General features: G+C 40.1%; 2 protein-coding genes across 7 annotated transcripts in view; one reads left to right on the top strand and one right to left on the bottom strand.

Moving 5' to 3' along the window:
* The window catches only part of LOC109472172 (E3 ubiquitin-protein ligase TRIM9-like), a 38,412-nt gene extending 15,783 nt beyond the window's left edge, over positions 1 to 22,629 (top strand). Inside the window, exons 2-8 of one of the 4 annotated variants that reach the window (XM_019771756.1) lie at positions 8,278 to 8,373; positions 12,057 to 12,191; positions 13,280 to 13,375; positions 15,856 to 16,012; positions 17,160 to 17,320; positions 20,185 to 20,323; positions 20,610 to 22,629. In XM_019771756.1, the coding sequence (XP_019627315.1) occupies positions 8,278 to 8,373; positions 12,057 to 12,191; positions 13,280 to 13,375; positions 15,856 to 16,012; positions 17,160 to 17,320; positions 20,185 to 20,323; positions 20,610 to 21,133 (1,308 nt within the window). In that variant the 3' untranslated portion in view covers positions 21,134 to 22,629. Of the gene's footprint in view, positions 1 to 8,277; positions 8,374 to 12,053; positions 12,192 to 13,279; positions 13,376 to 15,855; positions 16,013 to 17,159; positions 17,321 to 20,184; positions 20,324 to 20,609 lie in introns of all 4 variants that reach the window. The other 3 variants (XM_019771758.1, XM_019771755.1, XM_019771759.1) reach the window with 3 other exon arrangements.
* A 1,987-nt stretch (positions 22,630 to 24,616) lies between these two features.
* LOC109472188 (WD repeat-containing protein 53-like) lies at positions 24,617 to 27,804 on the bottom strand. Of its 3 annotated transcripts, none has more exons than XM_019771781.1 (5): positions 27,757 to 27,804; positions 26,049 to 27,298; positions 25,580 to 25,666; positions 25,108 to 25,205; positions 24,617 to 24,754 (listed from the first exon to the last, which is right to left on the bottom strand). In XM_019771781.1, exon 2 carries the CDS (start codon positions 27,287 to 27,289, stop codon positions 26,237 to 26,239), a length of 1,053 nt encoding a protein of 350 aa, XP_019627340.1. In that variant the 5' UTR covers positions 27,290 to 27,298; positions 27,757 to 27,804; the 3' UTR covers positions 24,617 to 24,754; positions 25,108 to 25,205; positions 25,580 to 25,666; positions 26,049 to 26,236. The 3 variants fall into 3 exon arrangements, with proteins under 3 accessions (XP_019627340.1, XP_019627342.1, XP_019627341.1); XM_019771783.1 differs by having other exon boundaries at positions 25,610 to 25,666; XM_019771782.1 differs by lacking the exon at positions 27,757 to 27,804 and adding an exon at positions 27,691 to 27,713.
* Between the last annotated feature and the right edge of the window lie 185 nt (positions 27,805 to 27,989).

The raw sequence follows: 27,989 nt of genomic DNA, 5'->3' as shown, positions 1-27,989 counted from the left end.
AAAGGAAGCAGCAGGATTTAATTAGGGCCTCCTTTCCCCAAGGTACTCCATCTTTCCCACAGAATCATCAGAGTTGCTGAAGGGTGGGGAGGGAAAAAATGGCGTTTGAAGCACATTCTTGTCTGAAGTCCTCCCGTAGGAACTGCTCTGTAATTTGGCCGGTGTGTCGAAATCAACTGGAGACAGTGAATCAAGGTGATGGGAAAATAACCTTTGCAATCCACAGAGGTTTTAGAAACATATGAGCTTTTCAAGTTCTCATGAACAAGATCCTTGGGGGGTTGCAAATGCCTGGAGTAAAATACAACTTGATTAGGTCCGGACTTATCCAGGTTTTCTGCAGATAATGATCGGTAACAGTGTTCCAGACATGACAAAACGTGCTTGAAGGTTTCTCATTTGTGCCTCGCTGTTTTCCTTCATTGCTGTAAAGATCACGTCGCCATATAAGGCAATATTTCATCTGAAGATACATTTGAGGCATTACGAACAGGTAGACTGAAAAATCTTGTAGATTAAACATATCTCACTTGAAGAAAAAGTCAATAAATCTGAAATTCAAAATTAGCTGATGGAAGATCACAATAAAGGATTGAAATACAGTATAAAATTCCAATAAACTGAAATGTCTTTCCTCCAGTTTTTATGTCAAAATTGAAGTCTTTACTGCAAAGGCATTGCATAGCCATTCTATATTGTTTACTGCTGTTTTATGTGCTTGATTCTGTGCTACTTTTGCATATGTTAACAGCAGTCATATGTGGGCAATGTAATATTGCAGTATACAGTTGCAAATTTAAGCTGACATATAATTAAAAGCATGAAGGGTTTCATGGTTGCGTAAATGTCCCATCTGCTCACCTCCCACATTTCCGTTGCTTCAAGCAGTGAAACCTGGTCTGAAAAGGACTTTTCTCCCGATACACGTCATTAGAAATGTCATTAGAAATCTTACAGAGAAAGGCTGGAAGATCAAAGAAAGCCGCTTCCTGCTTCTCGTCTGATTTCTGCGGTAATGATGGTTACCCGTGGCTACAAACGTAGGTGTGGAGCCACGGTTTTCATCTCCACTTTCCCTGCAATTTATAAGTAGGTCAGTTTGATGAACATTTGATAAAACTGAATAAATTTGATAAACCGCTTTTCACCGGAGGCTGCAGATGTGTGGTTATCTCGGCTGGTTGTTTCAGTACGATTCCTGATTTATGATACTCTGTGATATCAATCAGTACAGAGGGAGAGAGCAGGCTGAAGTAGATTTCATGTATTACCATGATCTTCATTTTCAACTCATTTTTCACCAGATTGCCAGCAAGCACGTGATTCTATACTGTAATTTTTCAGTTCATGAGAACTTCAGTCAGTGACATGGACTAATAATATATTAGACGACTGCTATTCATTAATTCATTTCTAGAGATATATTCTACCATACAGACTTCTTGCAGGTCTGAAACATTTGATAGTCCCCTTGTGTTATGTAAGACAGCCTCAAAAACAAGAGATGTGAAGGTACAGCCGTTCTGAAGCTGACCTACCTTTTTGATGCACTCAGGTGCTCAGGTGGTAGGAGCCAGGGGATATTTCATTATACCAAAGTGCATCAACAGCACAAACATAAAACAAGGCATAATGGTCCGACAATAAATATCAGATGAAGAGAGAGCCCAGCTTTCTAGGTTATATGCTAGTAAAATTTCTGGGTGTAATGGAAAAGAATCACAGTGTCATTTTCTAAACAGGTTTTTGGCAAATTATGTTTTGAACAGCCTGAATTAGGATTTAATATCTGAGGAAGATTGGATCCAGCTTATTACTCTGTATTTGCTAGTAAAATATCTGTGTGAAATGGGAAAAATAATGATATTCATATGGCCAAAGTTTATCGTTTTCTACACAGGTATAAACTACCTTTCCCCAATTGTGCTTTGAACAGCATAAATATTGGATTCAGCCCTTTTGATTGGAGGTTATGTTTTCTATTTTATCACTATTGATTAGATAGTAAATTAGGACTGTTTTTGAGGAGACAAAATGCATGGCGATGATGGTAAGATCTAAAACATGGACTATTTTACATAATGGAGTTTTTACAAACAATTCAGAAGACAGGAGGGTAATATGCATAAATTGCCGAAGGATACACTTGCAATTAGGCAGCGTTCAGTTAAACAGGTTTACACTTCTATTTGCAATTCAGAAGTCCTCCCTGCAGGCAAAACATGTTTTTGGAGGCACATTTTGAAGTTGTTTTGCTATCTGTCTTCTGCCAGTTGAGGGAGAAGTTCTGTTGAATACAATACCATTTACAACAAATCTAATTGTCTTTGACTCTTATAGTTATAAATCTAATGTCCATTGTTAAGAGAACAATTACCCCAATACATGTACCACCCAGGTATCTGCACATGAAATGTTTCGTGAAATTGTAAAAAAAAACATATTTGAGATAAGCTATGTAACATTTTTTACACCCTCACATAAGAGTTTTCTTCTTAAGAATACCATGTACTGTATTCATATATATTTATTAAAAACAGGATTGCTAGTTCATTATTGTAGTTGTTATGTTTTAAGGCGTGGCACTCAAAATGAAAAGCAATGTGTAAAAATAAACAATTGCCAAAGCCTTTGTTTACTGTGATTCTAATGATCGATTACTGCTCATTATTCATGATGATTTGACAGATCTTAATGACTTCTTGGTGACGTCTGTATATGTTATCGGTACATGCAGCCCTGATTTAAAAATTAAATGTGAAAAGCATAGTCTGAATTTGCATCAAAAGCATGTGTTTATCAAAATCTACAAATGACATGACAGAAATGTTAAAATTTCGGTCTCCCTTGTTTTTCGCAGTGAAGATCGAATTCAGTATGCATGTACAATACACCTTCTGTTTCTGAAGTTGCCTAGTTTGAATGTAAATCACAGTCCTTTGAGGATACCTTGTCATAGATTGAAATGTAATATTCCAAAGCATATTCGCCACTTGGGAGGTTCATGTGTGGCAATGTTGACTCAACATTGATTCAAATTCGATAGTCTTATTTGGCGTTTTCTGAAGTGTAGACAGCCCTTATTTATCACAAGTAAATTTATGTAGATTGATGATTTTTATCATAAGAAGGGGCAGTGTCACATAGTGGAAAAGAGAAAATGAATGTAAAAGGCATAGTCTGAATTTACATCAAAAGCGCAGCAGATCATCTAAAAATTAAATTACAGTGAAGTATCTCCCTGTAAGCCACAAAATCCATTCTGCAATCATTTTATTTAAAAAATGTTATATTTTGCTACCTTCAGTATTCTGGTTTGTATGTAACAAATACTGGACACTATGCGCACAAACCTGGCCATTTGCCACACCCTATATTCCCTGGGTGGCTTTCTGCTTGACACATAAACTGCAGATTACTGTTCTTATGATAGCATATTCATGGAGCAATAAACCAATATCATTTCTCCTTTGTGACATAATGTCAGGTTAGGAGAGTCATAATTCAGGCTCATATTCATGTCCTTGCTTCTGTGGTGCTGCTTATAAGATTTGGTGGTGTTGTGGGAAATCATTGAGGATCTCGTGAATTCTTTAAGGCTTTGAAAGTCAAGTTAGCTCAGAATATTTGTAGGCGATTTCAGTTTGATTTGTGAATATAAAATAACCATACGGAGGAGTGCATGATGATGATTTGTAGCAGTTCTAGCACGCTCTATTTGGCTCGCTGAATAGTCAGTTAAATCCAGTTGCCGTGATGGGAAACACTGGAAATTCAATATCTGGTTGAAGGTGAATGTTATTGGGCAGTGCCGAAGTGTGCGGCCCTTTGCCTGTGAAGGGGTGACGAGCTCTGCCCAATATGAGTACAGGGGAGAATGTTTGCAGTGATATACAGTGGTATTGATTATTTCATGGATCTCTGCTGCCTTGCTGTGCTTTATGTATATCATCCTCCCATCTGTATTTATATTTACAGCACCAACCTAGTTGCCTGCTATATTTCCAGTGAATAAAGCTGTACTCTTTAACATAGGAAATGATTAATCAAAGGATAGCTTATTTCTTGTTTGTAAATTACAAGTGCCATGGATATTTTGTGCATGAGCTATGTGGGGAAATTGGGTATAAGTAACATAAATCTGTCAACATCAAAGTCTTTGGAATATTGATTGTGATTGTCATTGTAGAGCAGAAATGAGCTGAGAAATAATATGAGCATTTCAGTTTCATAATTTGGTACTTGGAAATATAGATGGCAATTTGATGGATTTGATTAATCGTGACACTCATTAAAGTGGACCCAAATAAAGAATCAACAAAAACACTAATTGTATTGATCATATTGTATTGATGCCAACAGTATGGTCAAGCCTTGTCCATATCAATAATGAGTTATGAAGATCATTTATATTCATTCAGGTTGAAGGTAGGTTTTCAACCATATGGTACCATTTCTGACAGTCCTGTCTTCATTCCACTCACATGGCAACAAAATGGCTCTGAATGTTGGGATGCATCATAGTCTAATATTGAAAGTAATATAATATTTAAAAAGTAATATTAAAAGCAACAACAATGTATGTTTTAGATGCATATTCTTTGAAATGTATGTATGCAAACATATCTTTGAATCTTGAATCTCTTGAATGTTAGTAGTAGTAAGACGCATCCGCCCAATAGATCTACAATAGATCTAAAACTTAGTTGATTCTGACTTTTGGGATTTGAGATTCATGTTTGGTGATGAGTTGTGAGACTTGAAAACTGTTCCAGTGAGAGCAGTCCAACCAGCTTGATTTTGCCTCCTCTGTGATGATGGCACTCCCCTTGATCAGTTGTGACCTTTAGCCTTGCAAGGGGTAATTTACTGTTCTGCCGCTAGCAGTTGCCATCAGGTTAAGGTAAATAACAGGTAAGGTAATAAAGCAAAGGATTTGGAGGTGCCCATCTTAATAATTGGTTCTATGTCAAAATTGCTTAAGCATAGCAAATGTTATTTGTAACAGAATGCTGTAGTGAGTTATTGAAAAGGTATCAAAAACACCTGAAAAGGAAAAAAAAATACTGGTTAGGTAGAGGAGAAAAAGACATGTATATTCATCAAACTGTGAAATAGAGGCATTTGTGATCTTGTTGTGATAGCTGGAAACTAACAGGGTTTTAATTGAACTGGAAAATCCTGTTTCCTTGGTAACAGCAGGTGGCAATGAGAACACTCAACAGTGAAGCACTGTGTAGCAGTTGCTGTGTTTAATTACTGATATGTAAGTTACCATTTCCAACAAAACAAAATGTTTCCATTTATTTCATGTCAGGTACACTGTAACACATTACAGGTAGCTCAGTTACATACAGCTATGCCCCTACAAGGCTACCAACACCTGCTGGACATGCATGTGGTCCATACAGTCAAGCAGTAGCAAATGAATTAAGATATGGTATTTATGCCTAAAGCCTGGAAGAAATTGATTTAAATTTCCACAGCCTCCAGAGGGTCTTTCTGGAATGCAATTATTCCAGAAGCCCACCTTCATGAAGGGTTCACAGGGTGATGAAGCCTGGAAGTTGCACACGAAAAAGGGAAAATTTCATCCTTCTTGAAAAAAAACATGAATGATCCTAGAAATCCAATGGAAATGTCAAGCTCTATGTTGAATACAGAAAGGATTTTCTAGGGTTTCTTCCAGAAAGGGCAAAGTAGGATTTATCAAAAAGCAAGTACTGAAATGCTGTGCTCTTTCCTTGCTCAAAGGATGGCTGCACAAAATCCTTTGCTCTTTTAAAAGTCAGAGAAATTGACCAATAGGGTGGCCGATTGTTCTCTTCCTAGGGGGGAGTTCTAAATGGATTGAGAGAATCCTTGAGCTCCCTTGCAGTGATGTTTTGGTGCTTTGTTGGAGCCAAATCCTTCCTGATCCCCTTCATCTCTACATGAGCAGACCCAGCTGTTGCGGCAGGTGGCAGTGGTATTTTTAACTTGCAAGTGTTACTGTTGGTGCTCTGTTTCCAGTACGACACTGACATTGACGTTGTGGAAATTAAAAATCTGTACAGATGTGTCAGGTCTGATTTAGGGTGATGCCAAACCAGATGGAGGGGTGTACAATTGTTAAGTTTTCTGACCAAACCAGCTTTTCTAACACAGAAAGAGCCAGATAGTTAGAAAACTGTACAATTGGAGATTTAGGAGTAAAGAGTGTATATTATATTCTATTGTATGCCAACCCTCAAGGTAAGGTACAACCTGAACGTATGTTCTTGACGTATGTCTAAGCTGGCCAATTTCCACGCAGGAAAAATTTGTTGCAGGCAGTTTTCGTACCCTCAAAAGTATACATAGGTTTTGTACGTCAGTTTTTTCCCCCGCAAGTGTAAATCGAGTCCTAATCTTCAACATTCCGTCCTGCATTTGATGAATCATTGGATGTTTACACAGCTGTGTTAAAAACCCATGAAACGTACCTGTTGACCGGCCTGAGGGTAGAGCAGACAGCTGTGAAGTTTTTTTTAGGTATTTGGGGGTACAGGTTTGATTATAGTAATTAGATGGGGATGTGTCGTACACCTTATTTACATGTAAGGCCATGTTGATTTGATTATATGGATGACGTCCTCCGGGAACCCCAAAATTTATGCGCGCGTGCGAATAAAAAAAAGTTTTGCAAAAAAAAAAAGTTGTTTTCATTATGAAATCTACGTGGTCATGAGGGTTGAACAAATGGGACAGAATATGGTTTGGCGAATAATCTAGTCTTCAAGTTCATTTCTTTACAATTTCATCTTTTTTCGTTTGATTTTGGCATTCTACGACATTGGTATGGTTTTTTTAAAACTTACGGTATATTTTTGCAACTGTTTTGTACGATTTACAGTATGGTTGAAAACTGTTTTTTTTTTTTGAAACGGCCGAAAATTCATGCGCGCGCGGATGTCATCCATATAATCAAATCAACATGGCCTAATGTGTAGTACATAATTGCAGAACAGGTCAAGTGATGGAATATGGAGAAGAAAAATGTTATATGATAAAAGTCTAATTTGTATGGGCCACGTTGTATGGCAGACATTTGTATAATTTATGCAGATTTTAGGTACATCAGTAATTAAATACTGGGCTGGCAACACTACAAGTATGTCATTTAACAACGTTAGAAGTGTGAGTTTTCAGACCGTATACCACCCACAGTTACTATTGTGATCATACCATGAAACAATGAGCTATTGAACAATTGCTGAGTCAGCAATTACTGTTTTGGATTGTTATGCATGTAATGTACCATACTGTAAATATACAGTAGCTGTGGTGGTTTTAAACCTTTTTTTTTCACGGTAGAAAGCAAATTTTCTGTCAGCTATGCCCACTCTGTTTATAATCTGCCACAAACTCAAAACAAGTTGCAAATGACTCCTTCACGCCCTTGCACAAAATAAGTCCCCCTGAACTTAAGTAAATTCACAGTACCCAGACATGGCCTACAGCCATTTTTCCAGGTTAGACTGAGTAATGAGGGATGATATGTGTGCTGTAAATGCCCAGTCCCATTCTGTGTGACACACCAAAATTTCCCTCCCTCCACAGCCTGGCATCCAATTCCCCACACCTGTCACTCAGGTGAATCGTAAAATGATGCAACAGTCAGTCATCCTTGGACCGACGGGACAGACAGATTTTACAGTCTGGGTGGTACTGAGTAACTGTACATCCTGACAAATGTTCCTTGCCATCACAAGGCAGTTTTTCAGCGGTTTATGTGTGCTTTTTGCTGGCTGACTGGAAGAATAAACTGCGGGATCATATGGGTATTTTCCTTGTCTCCCACTGCTATTTTGGTAGTGATTGCATCTGTGTGACTGATCAACTTGCTCAATGTTCTTGTCAGAGAAAATACATCTTACAATATGGCATGGTTTTTGAAGGATGTTGAAGCCGTTAGGCCACTTATGGGTTTTTCCAAGGTTCTGTCGCAAAAAGATGTTATTATCCTTCTACTGTCCTCGAGTATCTTCAAGATGGTCAGACCCTGCTTATCATTCACCTTTTGTATATCGATATATTCTTACATGATTATCTAACCAATGATCGATATCAATATTGTTGTATGTTGTTTCATGTGTACTATACTGGGATGTCATTGGTGATGAATTTTTTGCAGCATTTCAGGTGTAACATTGCAAGGGAGACTTGGATGACAAAACATTTTCTGGAAAAACAATGACTATGATAGTGACTTTTTCCAGCATACACTAAAAGTGTTGTTCCTGTCGTTCCCTACAGGCGGAGCTGTCCCACAACATCAGCAGCCTGTCAGACAAGGCCAGAGAGGGCAAGAACTTCCTGAGTAACCTGAGAGAGATGCTGGACCAGGTCCAGGTAGAGTATCCCATTCTATACTCAAGCTTTCACCAGGCTGTTTGAGCCCTAGGGGCCTGCTATGCTGTGATCTGAACCCCTATGCTAGCTTTAGTCCATTCCCACTGATTACTACTCTGCAGAGTCGCGATCAGTGGGATCATACTAGATCTAGCAAGGCTAGTGTCAGACAGGGACATCAGACAATTCTTTACACTATGCTAACGAGAATATAGATACTAGTTTTGAAGCTGTATAGAAATTATAACCTAGCCTCAGAAGGAACTGCATGTAACTCTTCAAAGTTTAAATGTATGATATGTTGGAAAATAGTGCAAAATTACCACAGTTGTAAAAATCAGTAAGAAATACCTATATTTTCCAGGAACATCATTGCCCCACAAATAGCAATTATATATAACTTTAAAGATATTCTGAGCCAGCCATCACTTGTGGTGTTAGACTTGATCTAGTAGTTATAGTCCTGGGAAGGGTTTAGGTCAGCTATTAGGAGCTCATGGATGGCAGAAGTTAATGGGTTCTGTTAGGGGGTGGGCAGCTGATTGGGGAGCGTGTTATATCATTGGCAGAGGGAGAAATAGAAGCGTTCATCCATCTTGGTCAGAAGCGATTCAGGTTAGCTGCTCATGTTGTCGGCTTCAACTTTCTGCCTGCAGATCATCCTATGTGTATTGGTCATGACCTGGTGGCATAAGTCAGGACGGGACAGGTCAAATTGCAAAAGTCAGTTGGAATGATTTGTCACACTTTCATGTGTTTTTAATGGATCTTGACAGTGCCGGTGTATTGCACCATGTTCAATTGTTGTCAGAAACAGTGATGCTGATTCTTTGGTATGAACCTCATTGGCATTCTGCCGGCATCATCAGATGCTTCCCTCTGTGGGTTCAGATTCAACTAGCATGGGTGGGGTCGTAACGAAGGATCGCTATAAATTATGCAACTTTGCCCTGCCAGGTCTTGTACACTGGTAATGTTATGTGTAACACCACAAGCATGCTAACAAGTGGGAACTGATAAATCCACAGATTAAGCATTGATTCATTCAGGTCAACAGGGACAACATCCCGGTGGGACATGCGACAGGATGACTTTGGATAGTTAGTATTGGCTACCTGTTCATCAGATTCCTGCGAAGACGAGTTTGGGAAATATAATGGCTGATTGACCTAACTGTGGGGGACAGCTAGAACAACCCTTTTCTGGTAGCTCAGCCAGCTATAGCCTTCTGATAACATTACACAGTGTACACCTTCAGGAAGATTGCAGGAATGACAGAGGGGAAATATGAAATATGTCCAGACAATGTTACAAATCTAAACCCATCCAAACTGTGATCACAAGATTTTTTTCCCCTATCAACTAATAGTAAGTGTCTTCCGTCTTCATTATTGACACACATGCAAATCATACTTGAGGGGCGAAGGAGTGTCTTTAGGAGTGACCCTGCTGGGAATATGAATGAACCTGCAGTAGGTGGTAGATACGGATCATGTTTATACTTACATGTACCCATGACATTTCACTGGATTCTGAACGTTATGATTCCATCAATAATTCCTCGTCTTGTAGACAGTATGTAGCAGGAGAGAATGTCAAACGTCACCCGCTGTTTCCTGGTTCACCTTCTCTCTTGCAAACGTAATATTGAAATGGATGTGATGTTGGTGATAGTGTGAGGCTGACCTTGAGTTAGATAGCGGGAAAATTACCACTAGTTAGCAAATGTTCCCGTAAATAATTTCATCAGGTTGGAAGATACTTAGGGTATAGAATTTTCTTCTTACACAACCATAGAGTTTCTCACCTGCTTACTTTCGATGTCTATCAGACACCTTCCTCAGAGCTTCTGACTGGAGTTCTGCAACTCGCCGCTATTTAACGCCAATGTAGGTGGCGTTTTTGCGGCGAGAATGCAAGCCAGTCAGAAGCTCTGAGGAAGGTGTCTGATAGACATCGAAACGTAAGCAGGTGAGAAACTCTATGGTTATGTAAGAAGAAAATTCTATACCCGTTAGCAAATGTTGATTGATAAGGCTATACCGACTTTACTTCCTGGTTCTCTGATTTTTGCCGAAAATTAATGGGTCGGGTGGGTGTAATAGAAATAGAAAAAGGAATTCTGGGATAGACATCCATGCTTCCAAATTTGTACGCAATTGAACAAAATTTTGGTAACAATTGAACAAAATTTTGATAGCAATTTGAACAAAATTTTGATAGAAATTGAACAGAATTTTGATAGAACATCTTATGGTTTAAAACATCAAATAAAGAAATATTACATGTTATTGAGGTGTTTTTTGTATGAAGTCGCAGCTGAACTTGAGGGAAATTGATTGGTACTCGCGGCTCAGACTCAATCAATGAAGGGTGCCAGCAGGACAGACGATATTTACATGTCGTGTGCAGAGAATGTTAAGTAGGTCTGTGCGGAGACCTTACATGTATGAGGCCGGCCGGGATTTAAATCATGTGATTCGTCATTTGAACAGTCTGAAATCGGGATTGAACATAATGCTTATTTACTGGTAATAGAGATTTCTGATTAACGGGGATAGAAGCATGTCTTACATGCAGTGGAAAATGAGGAAGCACTTCATTTTGCTGAACAATATTCCCATTACTATCTGGCTGTTAATATATGTCTGTAGTCTCAGTCTCCCTACAATTAGCTGCAAGCAAGTCACCTTCAAAGGGGACGTCAAGTTAAAGGAATTCTGCTTGTGAACAATTCCTCACTTCATCTCCAGAACATTATAGAGATTTCGCTCGAATTCAAACATGATATAAACACCACCCAGATCATATTACTACACAGAATGGTTGAATTATTACATCTGATAAATACCATTCTCCCTGCCGTGAAAGTGGAGCTGCCTTCTGCTCCTACAGTAATTAAATGGGTCATCACCTTTTCAAACAAAGGATGTGGGATGTGACTGAACTACTAATGAAATGCCGTAAAAACTGCACCGATGCTTCTCCTGCCTTGTTGGGTGGATCATATCAGATTTCAATTTAGATATGAGTCCTTACAGTTTACATATCCACCGGAATCTAATAGAGACTCAGCTTATCGATGAGGACCACATCGCTGCAGCTGTAATATAAAATGTCCTTGGCTTGACCTTTTCAAGGAGATTCATACATAAACCACGACGGTTCTCAGTTAATCTTGGCCAGTCGTTGTTCAAACAACGAGGCAGTAAACCATTTTCAATTAGTTTTAATGGGAGTACCATCGAGGTAGCTGATTGGCATTGATGGTGACTGTATTGGGAAACGATATAGGGTCTTGATGGGTAACAGTGAGCCTCATTTTACCATGATGATCATTGTACCTACAGCATCAGTATATAAGGGCTTCTTTCTGTCTTAGATGCGTAGTAGCCATCCGAGAGCTAGCTGTTCTTACTTTCTGTTCTCAGTATTAGTAGACAATGTACTATTACGAGGCCCTCTCTCTGTCTTCAATGCTCTGCCTTTGTCTTCAGCCATCTAAGAGCTAGTTGTTCTTATTTTCTATTCTTATTGGTCTTGTCTGGAGTGTGGTCTTTCCTGCTTCTAATCCTACCCTGTCTGGGTCTTCTCTCCTCCTACTGAGTACTGTGTCTGTCTCCTGTCCTCTCTACGAATGAGGTATTCTTTAGGTACTATCTCTTCTTGCTTTGCCCCAGGAGAACAGTGTGGACTTTGAGGCCAGTCTGGTGGCCCAGTGTGACGCCATCATTGAGGCCATTAACAGGAGGAAGGAGGACCTGATGGAGCAGATCCAGCGGGAGAAGGAACACAAGCTGCGCATGATGAGGGAACAGGTGAGATGCCGGGTTACGCTAAAAGCTTGGGGCAGACTGTCATAATGGGACACAAGGTATACATGATGAAGGAACAGGTGAGGTACCGGGTTACGTTAAAAGCTTGGGGCAGACTGTGGTAATGGGACACAAGGTGCACAAGGTATACATAATGAGGGAACAGGTAAGACAGCGTAGCCTCTACCAGGCTTCAGAGGCCGTCTCTAGCCCCTGCCTGGCTTCAGAGGTGGCTGGAAAGAGTAGAAATTGGCCAAATAGAAAGATAACATGCCAGGGAATTGGACCAGACTTATTTCCCTGGCATGTTATCTGTTTATATGGCCAATTTCTCCTTTTTCCAACTGCCTCTGAAGCCTAGTAGGAGGAGCTAGAGATGGTGGTTACGCAAAAATTGTGGGGAAGTCTGTCATAATGGGACACAAGGAGCACAAGGTATATGTGAACTTATACATTGATTGTTTTCAGAGTCAGATAACTCTATAAATGCCAAGACAGCAGCCAGCTCATAAAAAATTACTCATACCATATACAGTCAAACCTGCCTAAACCTCTTCATGCTGACCACCTGGCCAAGGTGACCGCTAGTCTTCTTTGGACCCCTGGTGGGTTGCCTTTGGCAGGTTTGACTGTATAGGCAGAGCTTCTATGTGGAAAGCTAACTTAGTGTGTGATGAGGCTTTCTGTCCACGTCTGGGATAATCCAAGTGCAACTCTGATGGACACTTTAGGAGCTGTTTGCCGACAGATGCCTGCGGTATTGATTTTTAGATCCACGGTCTAAGCAAAAGTGCTTCAACCGAAATTCAGAAGTGGGTAACACTAACAGTTTCCGTAAGACTTCCTTCATGGGGTTGTGTTTCATGACGGCAGAGCATTCGGCTCAGATCCAAGAGGTTCCAGGTTCGAATCCTGCCGTCACCAACCTTGTGCCCTTGGGAAAGGTACTAAACCCGACTTTCCTCACTTCGCTCAGGTGAAAAATGGGTATGTCAGAATTAGCATTATCATCATCATGATCTTGGGAATAACACCAAGACACACTTGACTGTCGTGTGTTGTTTAAAACTGTTGCCCGACTGACTCCCCAGATCAATGACCTGACCAACAAGCTGAGACAGACAACCGGGTTGCTGGAGTACGCACTGGAGATCATGAAGGAGGAGGATGCTGCAGCCTTCCTTCAGGTACAAACTTTGCTCAGTGTTATCAATGTTTTTACTGGTAGTTGTTACCACACTATTACTTTGAAGGATAACAATTGTGTTCGTAGCCAGACTCTTTTTTTAGTTCGCAGATATACTTCATAGTGTGACAATTTTAATCACAGGATAACAGAAAATAGACTGAAAGTCACATAAGATAATAATATATCTCATTTCTCTTGATAAAGGTACATACTTTAACCCTATGGTAAGTTCCAAGGAAAACAATAAAATACGATTTGTAGATTTTTCCCCAGATGTAAACTTGGATTGACCTCATAATAGGTCAACAGGAGTTTGAATTAATTCCACTTTGCAATGCAAATTGAAATAAAAAAATTCTATCATTGTTAGACTTGTAAAATTGGATTGTTTATTCAATAACCTTCTCTGACTAGCTAGACAAGTACATGTAATAATAGCAGACAGCAGCCATACCAAATAACATTAGAGAAGGTGAGAAGGCAGGTGAAGAATTGTGCAATAGTCCCTGTAATGCAGGCCGGCTCTGTAAGGTGCCAGGTTCATGATTGGTTTGGTGAGCCTTGGCATTGCCTTGTAAGCAATCGATGCACATTCTTCAGGGTAGGCTATTCTGGGGCCTGTAATGGTGGGTTCACCTGGTATGAATGACATCTCAATAACCAACACCAGACAGGTAATATCTTAGGGAGTGAGAATGATAAATAACCCTGGTAGTTTCAGTAAATTAGTGCAGCGTACACTCCATATGTCTTCATTTTTCCCAAAGAAGGCTCTACCATACTGTAGACACTATTAATGCAGACTGTCGGATCTATAGAGATGATGCATTGCACTGCTAAGGTTTGTGGGAATGAAAGTAGTAGAAGATGAGATTTTACCAAGTGATTGGTGATGAGATGAAGGGATAAGATCTAACCAAGAGACCTGGGGAAAATGCCAACAGGGAGGCACAGGCATGTGTATAGATGAACTCTGATAAGAGTGAGGTTTGCAGGTGCATGGTTAATTGGATCTGCAAGAAGAAGAAACAGGGACCTGTCCAGTAGACTTTTAGATAAAGATAAACAGACATGATATGGTCGTGGAAAATCAATATATTTTGTCAAAAATACACCTGTCATGGCTGAGTTTTATTCCATGAGTAAGATTTCCAATAAGCATCACATTGTCGACTTTTTGTGCTTACCACACCTTAGGTCTTTACTGAACTTTTAGATTCATTTACATGTACTCTAACTGTTGTAAAACTACATGTGAACAAAACTCAGATCAACAACAACAACAACAAAACAAAGACCTATTACAATGGTGATGGATGAATGATTTTTTTTTCGCAGTTTCACATTTTAGCTTTAGGACCAGTAGCAAGCTTATCTTCTGAATGTGTAAATATTGATTCAAAAACCATTTGCTTAGAATTCAGAGGGCATGTTCAAGGAGTGGCAAGTGATGAGAGCTTACTGAGATGGTTGCACTACTTTCCTGGGACACCTGTCACGTCTGCCTGTAATGGAATGCTGTGGAGATGTGAGGGAAGCTGTGCTCAGAATCTTGAGTTTTTGTCGTTGCAAAATAGATGCGCCCTGGATCGATGTACAAGGCTTTGGAAAATTGTCTCTCCACAGGGCATGGCTGTACATAATACAAAACACCTATGGATTGTAGATGACACGGAATAAAAGATGGGACAACTGTAGGCATCCTACATGGTGCTACATTCCAATGACGCCATTATAAATACCCATCAAAGAACATAACCATTAAGAACTACCAGCATGTAATAAAGCAGCCTCCTCTAAAAGCAGTGGGGAGTCAGAGTGACGCTTAGAGAGAAAAGCACAATTTGTTTCAGACCTTGGCAATGCCGTAATAGCCTTCTGCAGAATATTGTGTTTCTGACTTATCCCTCGTTTGGAATTCATAGCACAGCATTGACATCTTGCCCCCCTGCTTTGGGATTGATAACAGCAGCAGCAGGGCAAGGATCCAAAAAGTAAAAGGAAAATCACAGATTCATCAGTCAAAGTAGCTCAGGGATTGTGCAGGCATGTTCAATGCATTCTGCAAGGTGAAGATTATTACTCATACTGCAAGTATGGATTTTGATCACAACAATAATTAGACCCACAGTTCTGGTAAAGTATTAAAGTAACCAGGATGGCATAATCATCTACCCAGCACAGGAGACGATTAGTGACAGCCATAATTTTTTGAAGATCCTTTCCAAGCTGGTTTGTAAGATGTACCGGTAGTTGTTTCAAGTCAGTTATTTCTAGTCTTTACCAGACTGTCTATGCTGGCGTATAGGGATAATAATTTGCCAGGGGCGTTTGGCTACCAAAAGGGTTGACTGGCTGCACCAGAGATTGAAATGTAACTTCCTGGCCTATTATTTCCCTCTAACTTGCAGAATTCTAAGTCCCATACCCCGGTACAAAGGCCTAGTGGAGGCTTATTTTTCCCCGCTTCACTCCCAGGTTGCGAATGGTCTGATAAAGAGAGTGTGCAGTGCTGAGATGCAGTGGCAGAAGGAAGTTCTCCTGGAGCCCCACGAGCCTCCGGAGTTCGAACTGCAGCTGAACAGCCAGCCGCTCTTCAAGGCCATCGAACAGCTCAGCTTTGTACACACTAAAGGTAAGTACAACAACTGTGTGTCGCTGTAAATAAGATTGTGTAATATCATTGCATACAAGACATCCGATAGTCTAACTGCCATGCACTTGAATTTCTAATGAGTTTCAGTTTTTGCAACTTTGTTTTAATCAGTAAGAGTACTCATTTGTTACTTAAGCAATAAATGAGGATTACATATGTCTGCAGTATTGCATGCTGTCTTTGGTTGTATTATAAAAAAACACTTACTGATATTCTTGGTTATTCTCATAACCAGTCCTAGGTAGTTACAAATTGACTAGCATGTGTATGGGAATGAGCTATTATATACAGAGCACTAATGCTGGAGTTGTACAACTTGTGGCAGACAGGTTTCATTTGTATGCATGTTTGTAGTTATTATCATGTCTGTCAGCATGTCTGCTTCTGTCTAAAGCTTGAGGTGTTTTCCACACTGTTGTGACTAACCCATGTTAATTGGCTACCCAGAACATGTGGCTCTTAGTTCCCCCAACATGGCCTTCTTTGATAGAAGTTCATTTTCTTAAGGGGTCGTTCAATGCAAGAAGAGCAAAGTTTTCCACCTCTGGCTTGTCTAAACCATTTAATACATATGGTAGATGCACAACATACTCCAACCACAACAGAAGTGACTCCTTCAGCATGAAAGTTCATCTGAGTTGGTAAATTACATTATGACAAACTTAAACTTTTCTCCAACTCAAAATTTGACTCACCAGAAATTTTCGACCAAATCACTCAGTCTTCCTCAGCTATCTGACCCAAAGTTTGTCATAAAAGTGACTCCTTGCAAAAATATTCCAAGACAGGGTAAACAGTTACACTAATACCATATTTAGCTTTTTTCACTGTGGAAATATCCATGTTGGGGAGACAGAGCCTTTTGTTTTTTCGGGAAGAAGAACTGTCCTACTAACATCACATCGTTTTGGTCTCTCTTCCTTTCTCCTGTGCACTCTGTTCTGGCTTCTTGTGGTGTCATCTGGGCATGGTATGTATCTGGTTTGTTGCTTCGACCTCTGTGGTGGGCGTGGTGCATTTGGTGACACTTCTGCTGCAACCTTTCCTGCGGGTGTGGTCCGTTGGTGGTTCGGTCGGTCGGTGGTGCGCCGTCTCTCGTCCGTCGTGTGTGAACGTTATTGACTAGGCTCTGCACGTGTTGTCACAGTCCCCGGCCCTCCCATCTTCCTGCATGAGGAATGCACCGTGCAGAACAACAGCATCACGGTGTCATGGCAGCCGTCCCCGCGCAGCTGGGTCGACGGCTACGTTCTGGAGCTGGACGACGGGAACCAGGGGCCGTTCAGAGTAAGCAAGAATTTTCACTTTATCTAGACTCCATTAACACTTATTCACCGGGTTACATATAATAATTATACATTGTATGTCAGGGTAGAGATACTAATCAGAGTCTTTATTAACTGAGATTCCAATCAAGATGTTGTTAGTGTGTTAGGGTAATTGATCTTAAGTGATATGGATCAAAGTTTAAAAATCCTGACTTTTTTTAGGGTATTAGGCCACACCAATTTAATTTCTTGGTTAACGGATTTTTCTAGCAAAATAATGGAGCGGGCGGGCGAAAAAAAAATAAAAATAAAAACAGGCCTAGGCATCCTATTATGGCCCAAAATGGTACGATAGGAGCCATGAAGTCAACACACCAGGCTGGTTCAAAATTTAAACAATGAATTTTGAACTTTTAATGATACTACTGCATTGAAAGATGGAATGACTATAACAAGTAGTAAGAAAAGGACTGTTTTCAACTGTTCAGGGCAAAATATGAGCATTTTGCAGTTGATTCTGAATTTTTATTTTTATTTGCAAATCAGAAAAAAATGAAGCGGCGAATCCGTTAACCAAGAAATTAGATTGGTGTGGCCTTAGAGTATCTTAAAATTTACATACTCCAATCCCTTGAATCCATATATAATTCTGTATCTTATACAATGTTATGTATTACATGTATATAAAGCAGAGCCTGTAATAATCTTGTCGACTATCCAATTTCACCTTAAGTAAGAAATGCACAATTTCTGAAGGATTGGGGACTTTGATTCAGATTAAGTTCTTGTGCGTGTGTGTATGATGTCCACTTCTGGACAGCATCAATCCTCTTAGGTGGTAGTCCTATTAACCTTGAGTAAGATTAGACCTGTAGAGGGCACAGCCCCAATTTGGCTGTATGGCTAAACGTAAAGACCATGTCAGCGCAAAGGCACGTCCCGCGGTACGTACTTCACATTCCTTGTGATGAGTTTCATTCCTTTACTGCTGGTGCAAATTGGGTTGGTGGTCAGCTCTAGCCTTGGCAGTGAACTTGAGGGAGAAATATTATGTAGTTATCTGTCTTGCCGCGTTGTCAACCTAACTTTGCTGCTGCAAGAAATGGAAGGGGGAATTCGTGGCCTTCAGGTTCAAAGCAACAGAAAAGATGTCTGGCATGTCTGTTAGTGTTATACTAGTAATCCATTTCACTGAGCAAAAAACTTCTGCTGTATAAGAAGACATGTAAAGATGGTTTAATAAGTATATTTTAATGGCAGCACAGTCTGTAGGATCTCTTTCAACATAGACTTAGTCCAAAACACTTACTTGCATACTGTTGGCCTTGAATTGTGTCAACTGAATATTAACACGGTCTTTTCCTATTTGCCTTTAAACCAAATTCTATTTGACACGGACGTTGTGGTTTGTATGTAGCATTAACAAAGGAAATTGCACCTTTGCTGTGTTTAATGTCGTTAAAAGATCATACTTTAGAAGTGGAAGCATGGTAATTGATGCCCTTTAAGACACCCCTGTCACCATCTTCAGTGACCTTTTCAAGGAAACGAGAAGGAATGGTACAAAAGAAACGATCGATGCGGCCCTCTGGGAACATTACCACTGTCTAAGTAGGTGCGAAAGGCTCAGAAGCACAGTCTTAAATTACTGCTTTAAGGCATCACTCGGTGCAGTAACGTCTTGTAAATGTTTCATGTTGCTCGACTGTTCATCGATTCACAGTAACGGTTTCGAATTCAGGAGTTTATGGGCTCTAACAGCTTAAGATGATGGTCTCTATTTCCATGCGGATGCTTTATAAGACCATGGGCTATTGACCTTGCATGATGAAGTCATGTAGGATCAAACCCTGGAGAAATTACACTTGCTTGAGATGCAGTGTTGTAACTGATCGTGCCTGACATGTGCCAAAGGCATATCATCACAAGTACAGTGTTGTATCTCATACATTATGCACAAATATGTATCCCTTGCTATAGACATCTGGGACACAGTTGGCCTTAGGTCTCAAACTGTATCCCAGATGTCTGTAGCAAGGAATGTGTGCATAATGTTTAGAGCACAAGATTGCACTCTTGGTAGTAATATGCATTGATACCTAGAGGTTAACCTAGAAGATACACTTTGAAAACTTTTCATATTCACACTTCACGTTTGTCCCAACTGTATATTATGGGATATTGTAATGTAGTAGATCAATAAAAATGGGTTTCATCTTATCTTATCCCTCAAACATTTTCATCTGCCCTTTTGTCCATCCTTGGCTACTTAATGTTTGAATAATTGAGAGCCTGGCTCAATATACAACAGTATGGTAGTAAGACAGGATTTGCGACCAGGGAATAAATCAATGAAAGATCGAAATGTGCGGATGTAATCATTTTCCTAACGGTGTTCGAAAAAGGCGTTTTTGAGATAGCATTTGAAGAAGACAGTGGAAAGAGATTAAATTTACAATGAAGCAAGATGTCATCTTGTCTTATCTGTTACAAAATACTAACCCGCCAATGCCCTCAAACATCCGGCTTACACGAAAGACACCTTGGTTGCCAAGCTGACATTACACTAGGCCATAAAAACTTCACAAGTGAGCCAGGAGTACCTTAGGGCTGATTCTCCAGATTCAATAAATGCTGACAGTAGGGGAAACTCCCTGTTCATAAACTTTGGCATAAGCTTCATGCTATAAAAGTGCAGCCATCTGCAGAGGAATCAGTTTAGCAGACTGTTGAAAGTTGTTTCTGTGTCGCTGTGTTGAAAGTAAAACTATCTGACATAGGAGTTTTTTTTACACAACCAATTTTTCTCACCTAGAGTGCTGACCTGTGTCCTATACTTAACCAACCTGGTGAAACTATTTTCGGATGTCTGTCTATCTACAGGAGGTGTATGTAGGCAGGGAGACCCTGTGCACCCTGGATGGTCTACACTTTGACTGCACATACAGAGTCCGTGTCAAAGCCTTCAACAAAGCTGGGGAGGGACCTTACAGTGACTCAGTTCAGCTTCACACAGCTGAAGGTAACGTATACTTTCTGTGCCGGGACTGAGGGTACAACTTTTTTCTCCTTGTCTCTTTTTTGCTTTAAGTGTATTTAATTACTAACACCTTTGCCAGTAAGACATTCAGAAGGCAAACCATGCAAAGCCAGTAAAAGTAAAAATCAAGACATTTATGATATTGGCAACACAGCCCCATTAATAGCCACAGCCTTTATTGCAAATGACCTTCATGCAGTGACCATCACCTTATTTTTTTGATGTAGCATACCTAGTAGACCCCGTTGCTTTTTTTCTGCCCAAACAGTGGCATGGTTTGCGCTGGATCCCAGCACAGCACATCCCGACATTGTGCTCAGTAACGACAACATGACTGTAACTTGTAACAGCTATGATGACCGTGTGGTCCTGGGCAATGTCGGCTTCTCAAAAGGCATCCACTACTGGGAATGCACTATAGACCGCTACGACAACCACCCTGACCCAGCTTTCGGTGTAGCCAGGATTGACACATTAAAAGATACCATGCTGGGGAAGGACGACAAGGCCTGGGCCATGTACATAGACAGCAACCGCAGTTGGTTCATGCACAACAATGCCCACTCCAACAGGACTGAAGGCGGCCTAGACAAGGGGTCGGTCATCGGGGTGCTGCTCAACCTGGAGGAGCACACGCTCAGCTTCTACGTCAACGACTGCATGCAAGGCCCCATCGCTTTCCGAGACCTCCACGGCGTCTTCTTCCCCGCCATCAGTCTGAACAGAAACGTACAAATGACGGTCCACACCGGACTGGAACTCCCGGACCACGACTCCATAGACGGGGAATAAAACCAGTGCCGATGGAAGCATTGGTTGTTTATGTCGCCGACCTGAACTTCTCTGATCTACACATTTAACACTTTTTAACAACAGTGGCATCACTACTGTCTGCACTTCTGGTAACTCAGGTTGATCTCGTGTTCCAAGAAAACAACCAGCTTTATCTTTTGACTAAACAAGATTTCTGTGTGCTTGTAATGAGATATTTTAGTGACACTACAGAACACCAGAATGATGGTCTATTTATTTGTTTTATCCAGTCTGTTCTAAGATATTGTTCACAAAATGTCAAGAACCTGAAGTGTTTGATAGGACCTGTGGTTTATTTTCTCAGTGATAATGTGGTTCCGTGTTAAACTGTATCATGTTGCAAGTTTGTCAGTACCAAGACACATTCTACTTGTTAATCAAGATTTAACTTTTAATCTATATTATATAGGTGTTATTTTGGTGGTTCAGTTATACATGTATTTAGTCTCGGAGAAAGATGGGTTTTGTCAGGTACATTACCAAGAATGTCGATTTTTTTTTAAAATAAAAGACCAGTTTCTTTTCAAAAGCCTTAAGTTTGACCACTGATGAACACCAATGTTGTGACTACCTGAAAGAAAGAGGCACTTCTACATTGTATGTGTTACAATGACATACGATGGTGGGGCTGTTTGAAGCTTGTTCAGGATACATCACAACATCTGATACACAAACTTCTCACCAAGTACTAAGTATGTTTGTGCAATTTGACCTATCCTTTAAGAATAGAATATTTATTGGCTTTTCCAAGACCACAACAATATCTCATGCAGTGTGACTTACTACTGAAGTGAGTACTGTACTTCTCAGGCAACCAGGACACTGTCGGATTCTATCAATTCAACCCAGTTCGAACTTTCTGACCCATGATAGCACTTTCACCCGAGACAGAATATCCATTGGCATTGGCCAAGTCATACTTCTCACACCAGCAATCACATTGCATGTATTTGTTATTCCATAGGTTATGTTCATGGTGCTGATTTGCCATCAGCAAGAAATTGTGGGATTTCGTGCGTAACATCCCCATCAGGTGGAGGTGTCATTTCAGGGTAAAGAGGAGACCGAAAAATCAATGAAAGAAGGATTAATAGAAAAAAAAGGCCACACCATAAAATTGCATAGCCCTTATGGACATGGTGCCAAATCTACCAGCAATTTTCTCTTGCTGTAACGTTACCTCCTCTGCATACGTGTTTGCAGCCCTGCAAAAAAAAATGTCACGTTCACAGAAGTGTCCTTGCCTGTGGGGAACATCTGTTATCGGAAATAAACTGTTCAAGGGTGCTAATATTAGAACCTGTCATTTGAATGTGCCATTGGCATTACACGTACGCACCTGTTGTTCAATACCTGCCACACTAAATAAAAGTATACGCAGTGCAGCTATGTACACAGTATGGTGTAGTACACTCGGAAAGACAGTTTTTTTTGGATGGTCTGGCTTTCGAATCTGGGAACTAAAATGTAGATGCTACCGAGACATTTAAGGGTTTTGGGATGTTCTTCTTGGAACGCATAGGGAAGTTTTCGCAAATGTAATATGGCAGATTAAGGAAGAATAAGGAACTATGATGTAGATGTATAAAACATGTAAATATTGCATGTATACTGGGATAGTATGGAGCTGTATAACTGTTGCATATGGGCAAGAGGCTTTACAATGTGAAGCTGCACCCCTAGCTACTGTTCACTTTGTTCTGTGGCCTCCAGAGTGCCAAGATAGATGTTAGCGCTATAAAGTATGATCTGGAGAAGATTGTATTTCTGTAAATAGGTTGTAGGTAAAGAGTACTAACTAACCAGAATTTTAAGAGAAAGTTTGATGTCTAGTAATCCCTGGAGTTTGAGCTATATCTAGAGATGATGTAACTTTTTGCTAGTACAGTACAAATTCATGCTGTTCAGGTAGTAATATCGATAGGCTCCCAAAGAGGAGGGCAGTCTGAGGGCCACTAGGAGTAAGTATGTTCCAGTCAAAAGAAATCTTGCAAGATTCTTCAGATAAATGAATATCCAGGAATAATAGTGTGTTGTGGGACTGACTTCTGAGGCTCAAAATAATCCACGTCTGTTGGTTGTCAGGAAAGACCAAGATTACCTAAATGAGAACCTTGTAATCAACACAACATTAGACTTTTCAAAAATGTGTGTCACCAAAACAAAGATGTTTTAGATAAGAGTAAAACTATGACTATGAAAATGACATACTGGAACACTTGTGAATGTACCATAGACAGAAACAGCTGGTATTGCTTTGTCCTAACTTTGTGTGTAAACATTATTTACTCTAGACTTATGGATGTTCTTTTGCTCAAGAAAAATACCTTCCCTTGGTTAGCATGTGTCAAGCATTGTATTATGTTTGATGTTAATTTGTTCTATGTATGTTAAGGCCCATGTGAACAGCCAAACAAAGTGTGATGTTCAGTTCATCAGATTATGCTGTACCATTTCATTAAAACATGTTCTGTGTGCACTGCCAAGGATGTAAATGATCACAAGAACAAGCAGTACTGAACAGTGAAACCTATATGTAATGGTAAATAAAGGATGTAAACAATTCTTCTCACAAAAGAGAAAAATTTTTAATGTTCCATCATAATGTCTGTGGTTCAACCATAACCATACATATAATGAGTCTTTTTCATATGTATCAAAAATTGTGTTCAAGGTTCCTGGTGAACCTACTTCATAATAATACTAATGAAACAAAACCAGTTGTTCTTAAATGCAAGTTGAGCTGAAAATATTTCACAGCCATTGTAGCACTTTATAATCTGCTAATGCATTTTTTTGTTTCTTGGTTTCGCTGTACAGTAATCTTGCATTGACTGTCAGTATAAAAAGCCAAATACATGTATTAGATACACAGTTAGATGTGGTCATGGTCTAATCACAGTCATATGAATAAGATATAGTAGAGCAGTAAGACGACTACGAATCTTACCATATTATAACTGACAGTGAAGACTACGTGTACTGTCATAGCATAGGAATTGTTTCTACACTTTTTGATGTTTTGTAATCTGTGGAAAAAAAGTGCAAGTTCATAAAAATGTTTGGTTCAAAGTTTGACTTTTGTGTTAATCATTGTCTCCTGCTGTCAGACACTACAGTTGAAAAGTAGGCCTTTCAGACACAACTTCTCCATAAGTAAATACATACAAGCTAGCCTGTGGTACATAATACATGAACAATATCTTACAGTATTAAAGGGACAAGAGCCTGAAAATCTGGTGTGGTGGGCCACTGAGTGCAATTTTACTCAGCCAGAGTTGGACCAGTGCAGAGCTAAGGTAGGGATGGATACCAGGATATGGTTTCATGTTTGGTGCAGACTGAGATGTAAAGACCATGTCTATTATCAGCATCATACATTACAATGTTACACTCTTAGCATAGATACTCCCACCATATTCGGACACACTTAAAGAACTCAGTACAAGAACGCACAGTAAAGATCATTAAGTGAAAATTTAATTCTCAGCATCATATCCTTGAATGACGTGTTTACCAATCAAGCTGGAGCATCAGACCTTGAATGAGAACTTGCACACTTTCCAAGTGCATGGTAGCAACACCAATGTCTGTCCTCACCTGTGCAAAATGAAATAATCAGTTTTTAATATCTGGGCATAAATTATTTTAATATCTGGGCATAAATTATTTACTACCAGGCAGGTAATAAACTGATGGTACTAAAAACTGAAGCAGATGCAGACGAATGTGTGTAAAACCAATACTGAAAGTCCCTTTGTTTACAATGTAACTGCAGTTCTCATTGAAATGATAAGGTGGCACTTTTTGCACACAACACTGTCATGCCTGTGGCTCAGTATAGCGTATAAAGAAAACCATTTGTTGTAGGTCTTTTCAATTGTTATCCTCATCGCCACAGACAGTCAAGTGCACAACCAAAAAAACAACAGGACAGCAGATTGGTCATGTACCTGAAATCTGGGCAGATGCTGGCTTGAATGTTGCTGGCTTCATCACCAGTTATTGGATGCAAGACAGTTGTGTATCATCTGGAGGCCCCGTTTCATAACTGCAAAAAGATGGAAGCACAGAAGACAATTTTAATGGTGTAAACAAGAGCCAAATTACATGACTTTCAACATTACTTTGATATATTTCCAATCTTTAAAAGAAGGGTGCTTACAATGGGTGTGAAATCTGAACTGTACTTTTACCGGTAGCATCTCAACTGCTGACATCAGATTAGAGGGACATGTTCTCCGCACAACAGCTGAACTGTCTCAGACTACTACGTCATCACTGTCAACAGATGAGAGCCTCATACACCTTCCACAGTTAGTAATGAAATTTACCACATACATTGTAGTCCTTCTGAAGCCATAATGCATCACACATTGAAGCTAGCCTTATCAAAGTTTGGTACACTAAATTACTTTATCATACCATTCTGAAGTATTGTAGGGCAAGATCCACCATTTGCATCAGCCGTCCAAGCTTCTTTCTTCCATGCTGTACATTGTGTGTGTAGTTCTGGGGGGTAGGAACCATGGAACAAAGAACTAGTGAATACATTTTCTACATGCTGAGTACAAACACACTTCTTCTGAAGAATCTGAGTTGAGAAATGAAATTAGAGTTGTAGCTCAGGTAGTGGTACATGCATGGTTCACCAGTGGCTCATGGTGCCAGTATGAGTTCACTTCTCATCATCACTGCATTTTATTCATTCCATTTTTAGTCTAACCATATCAAATTCTGAAAGGTAATTAATCAAATATGTACAACTATTGCATATTATTATTAACATAGAATCGTGTACTCATGCCACTTTCACAAAAATGCTGCTATTAATTGATCAATGTAGAGAAAAGTTAAAGAGGCTAAGCATTCTTCATTTTGAAGAAGGACAAACCTTATAGTTCACTTTTAGCAGCACAGGTATCCATGGTAATGATGATCCAATGCAGCAGCAAGACTGAACATGTCATTCTCTGCAATCATACTTCAGTTTTGCAGCAAGCCAAATGACTTTCCTCAATGAGATACACTGTCTTCAATGATTGCGAATGAAGTAAGCAAACAAATGACTATCACTGATGTTCAGACATTTCCTTTTCCATCATCTTCCCCTAGCGAATATGCCGTAACTACAGGCGAAACATCTGCAACAAAAAGTAGCCTCTTCTCTTGAACACAACCTGAAGCTAACCAGTTAATTTTCGAACCGTGGTCTATGCTTTGAACAATGTGGCTTTTTACTGACTCTGCACTTCCAACTGCCCCTTCATCTTCAACTGTCTTCTTGCTAGAACTTGCAGCATGTGATTCCAAATTGCTTGCAAGATCCCATACAATTATTTTCCCATCATTGCCTGCAGATACTAGAGCATCTTCTGCCTGGAACTGTGGGAAGTGAACTTGGGAAACTCCTTGTGAATGTCCCTCTAGTGTCCCTGTGTGTCTAAACGACTTCTTTCCCTCAAGTCTGAATGTCTGAATGACCGAGTTCCCCAGGCCACAGGCAAATGTCTGTCCCGATATATCAACAGAGTGAACTAAGGGAGGATTGAACATGTAAGCACTAACTGGCCCATCTTCTGAGACAAAGTCTTGCATGTTACAGATCTTCAACTTCTTCCCCCTTGAGAAGTCCCACAGTATGACATTTTGGTCCAGTCCCCCGGACACCATTCCCCACGTTTTCTTGGGGCAAAATTTTGCACTCGAGCAGATATTTTCATGGCCACGTAATGTCTTGAACAACTTTCTCCCTTCAAAGTCTATAATCTTAATTTCACCAGAGTCGTCACAGGCAGCCAGAAAGTTCTCTTTTTCATTCAAGGTGACTTGGTTAATTTCCTCGGAGTTGAATTTGAACTGGTGGACTGGCTCTGACACATCCCTGGAGTCGAAAAGGAGTACAGACTCCCCCACCGCTGCACACAGCACATGAGGCTGCTTCACCGAGAAGCAGACTGAGGTGACATCAGCATCCGAAAGCCCCGAGACTTGGCGCAGAAGACCCGGCTTCTCGACTGACCAGAGGCAGAGCTCTCCACTCTCCCCACCACTAGCCAGTACACCGTCCACACTGCAGGCCAGGCACAGCACACTGTCCTGGTGTCCGCCTGCGAACCTGGCCTCCTGTGTCATGGCTTGCTCCTGTGTGGTTAAATGAACCTCCTTGATCTAACCAAGGACATTTAATGATCTTAGTTTGATCTTACTACATGTAACGTTATTTGTTTAATTTATGAAGCTAAATTTTTGCCCCAGAAGTTCAGTAAAGGTTATGTTTTCACCAGCAGGGTCTGCCCCGAAAGATGGTCAAACATCATCACTTCTTGGCAATTCCTTTGCATATCATATTCACAGATAATCCTTTCAGCATAGCAGTTTGAGTACTCTCATGGTGGCCACGTGTACAAAAATTTGAAGTGAATCACTATCATTTCTTACCTTATTCTGTACATATAATTTGTGCATTAAAGGAAGTAACACAACGAAAGCCACAACGGTCCCTCGATTGTAACATATTTTAAAAATAGAGTTACGTTTCATGGGCTTCTTTCGGCGAAAAACTGGACAAAATACCAGCACATAATTTTCCCAACTCCTACCTCTCCAGACCTCAAACCAGCTTCTCTTTGACCTTTGACCTATTAAACCCCAAGCCTTTAATTTTTTGTGTGCACAGATTACGATACAATTCAAGGATTTTTTGCATTTTTGATATGAGTTGCTTGATATATGCTGGATGGTGTTGCGATAAAACTTGTTGTATTGAAAAGATCGAATAATGACGATGTACCCATAATACGGTGTAAGCCGCATTCTGTGTCGAAATATTCGA

The sequence above is a fragment of the Branchiostoma belcheri genome, unplaced genomic scaffold (assembly GCF_001625305.1).
Source record: "Branchiostoma belcheri isolate BF01 breed outbred unplaced genomic scaffold, Haploidv18h27 scaffold27, whole genome shotgun sequence".
Taxonomy (NCBI): domain Eukaryota; kingdom Metazoa; phylum Chordata; class Leptocardii; order Amphioxiformes; family Branchiostomatidae; genus Branchiostoma; species Branchiostoma belcheri.
Note: the sequence above shows the minus strand (reverse complement) of the source record. Positions and strands in the feature narration are given on the sequence as shown.

What these genes read in the sequence shown, in the direction of transcription:
- LOC109472188 (XM_019771781.1), bottom strand. Translation starts at nt 27,289, where the DNA reads ATGACACAGGAGGCCAGGTTCGCAGGCGGACACCAGGACAGTGTGCTG.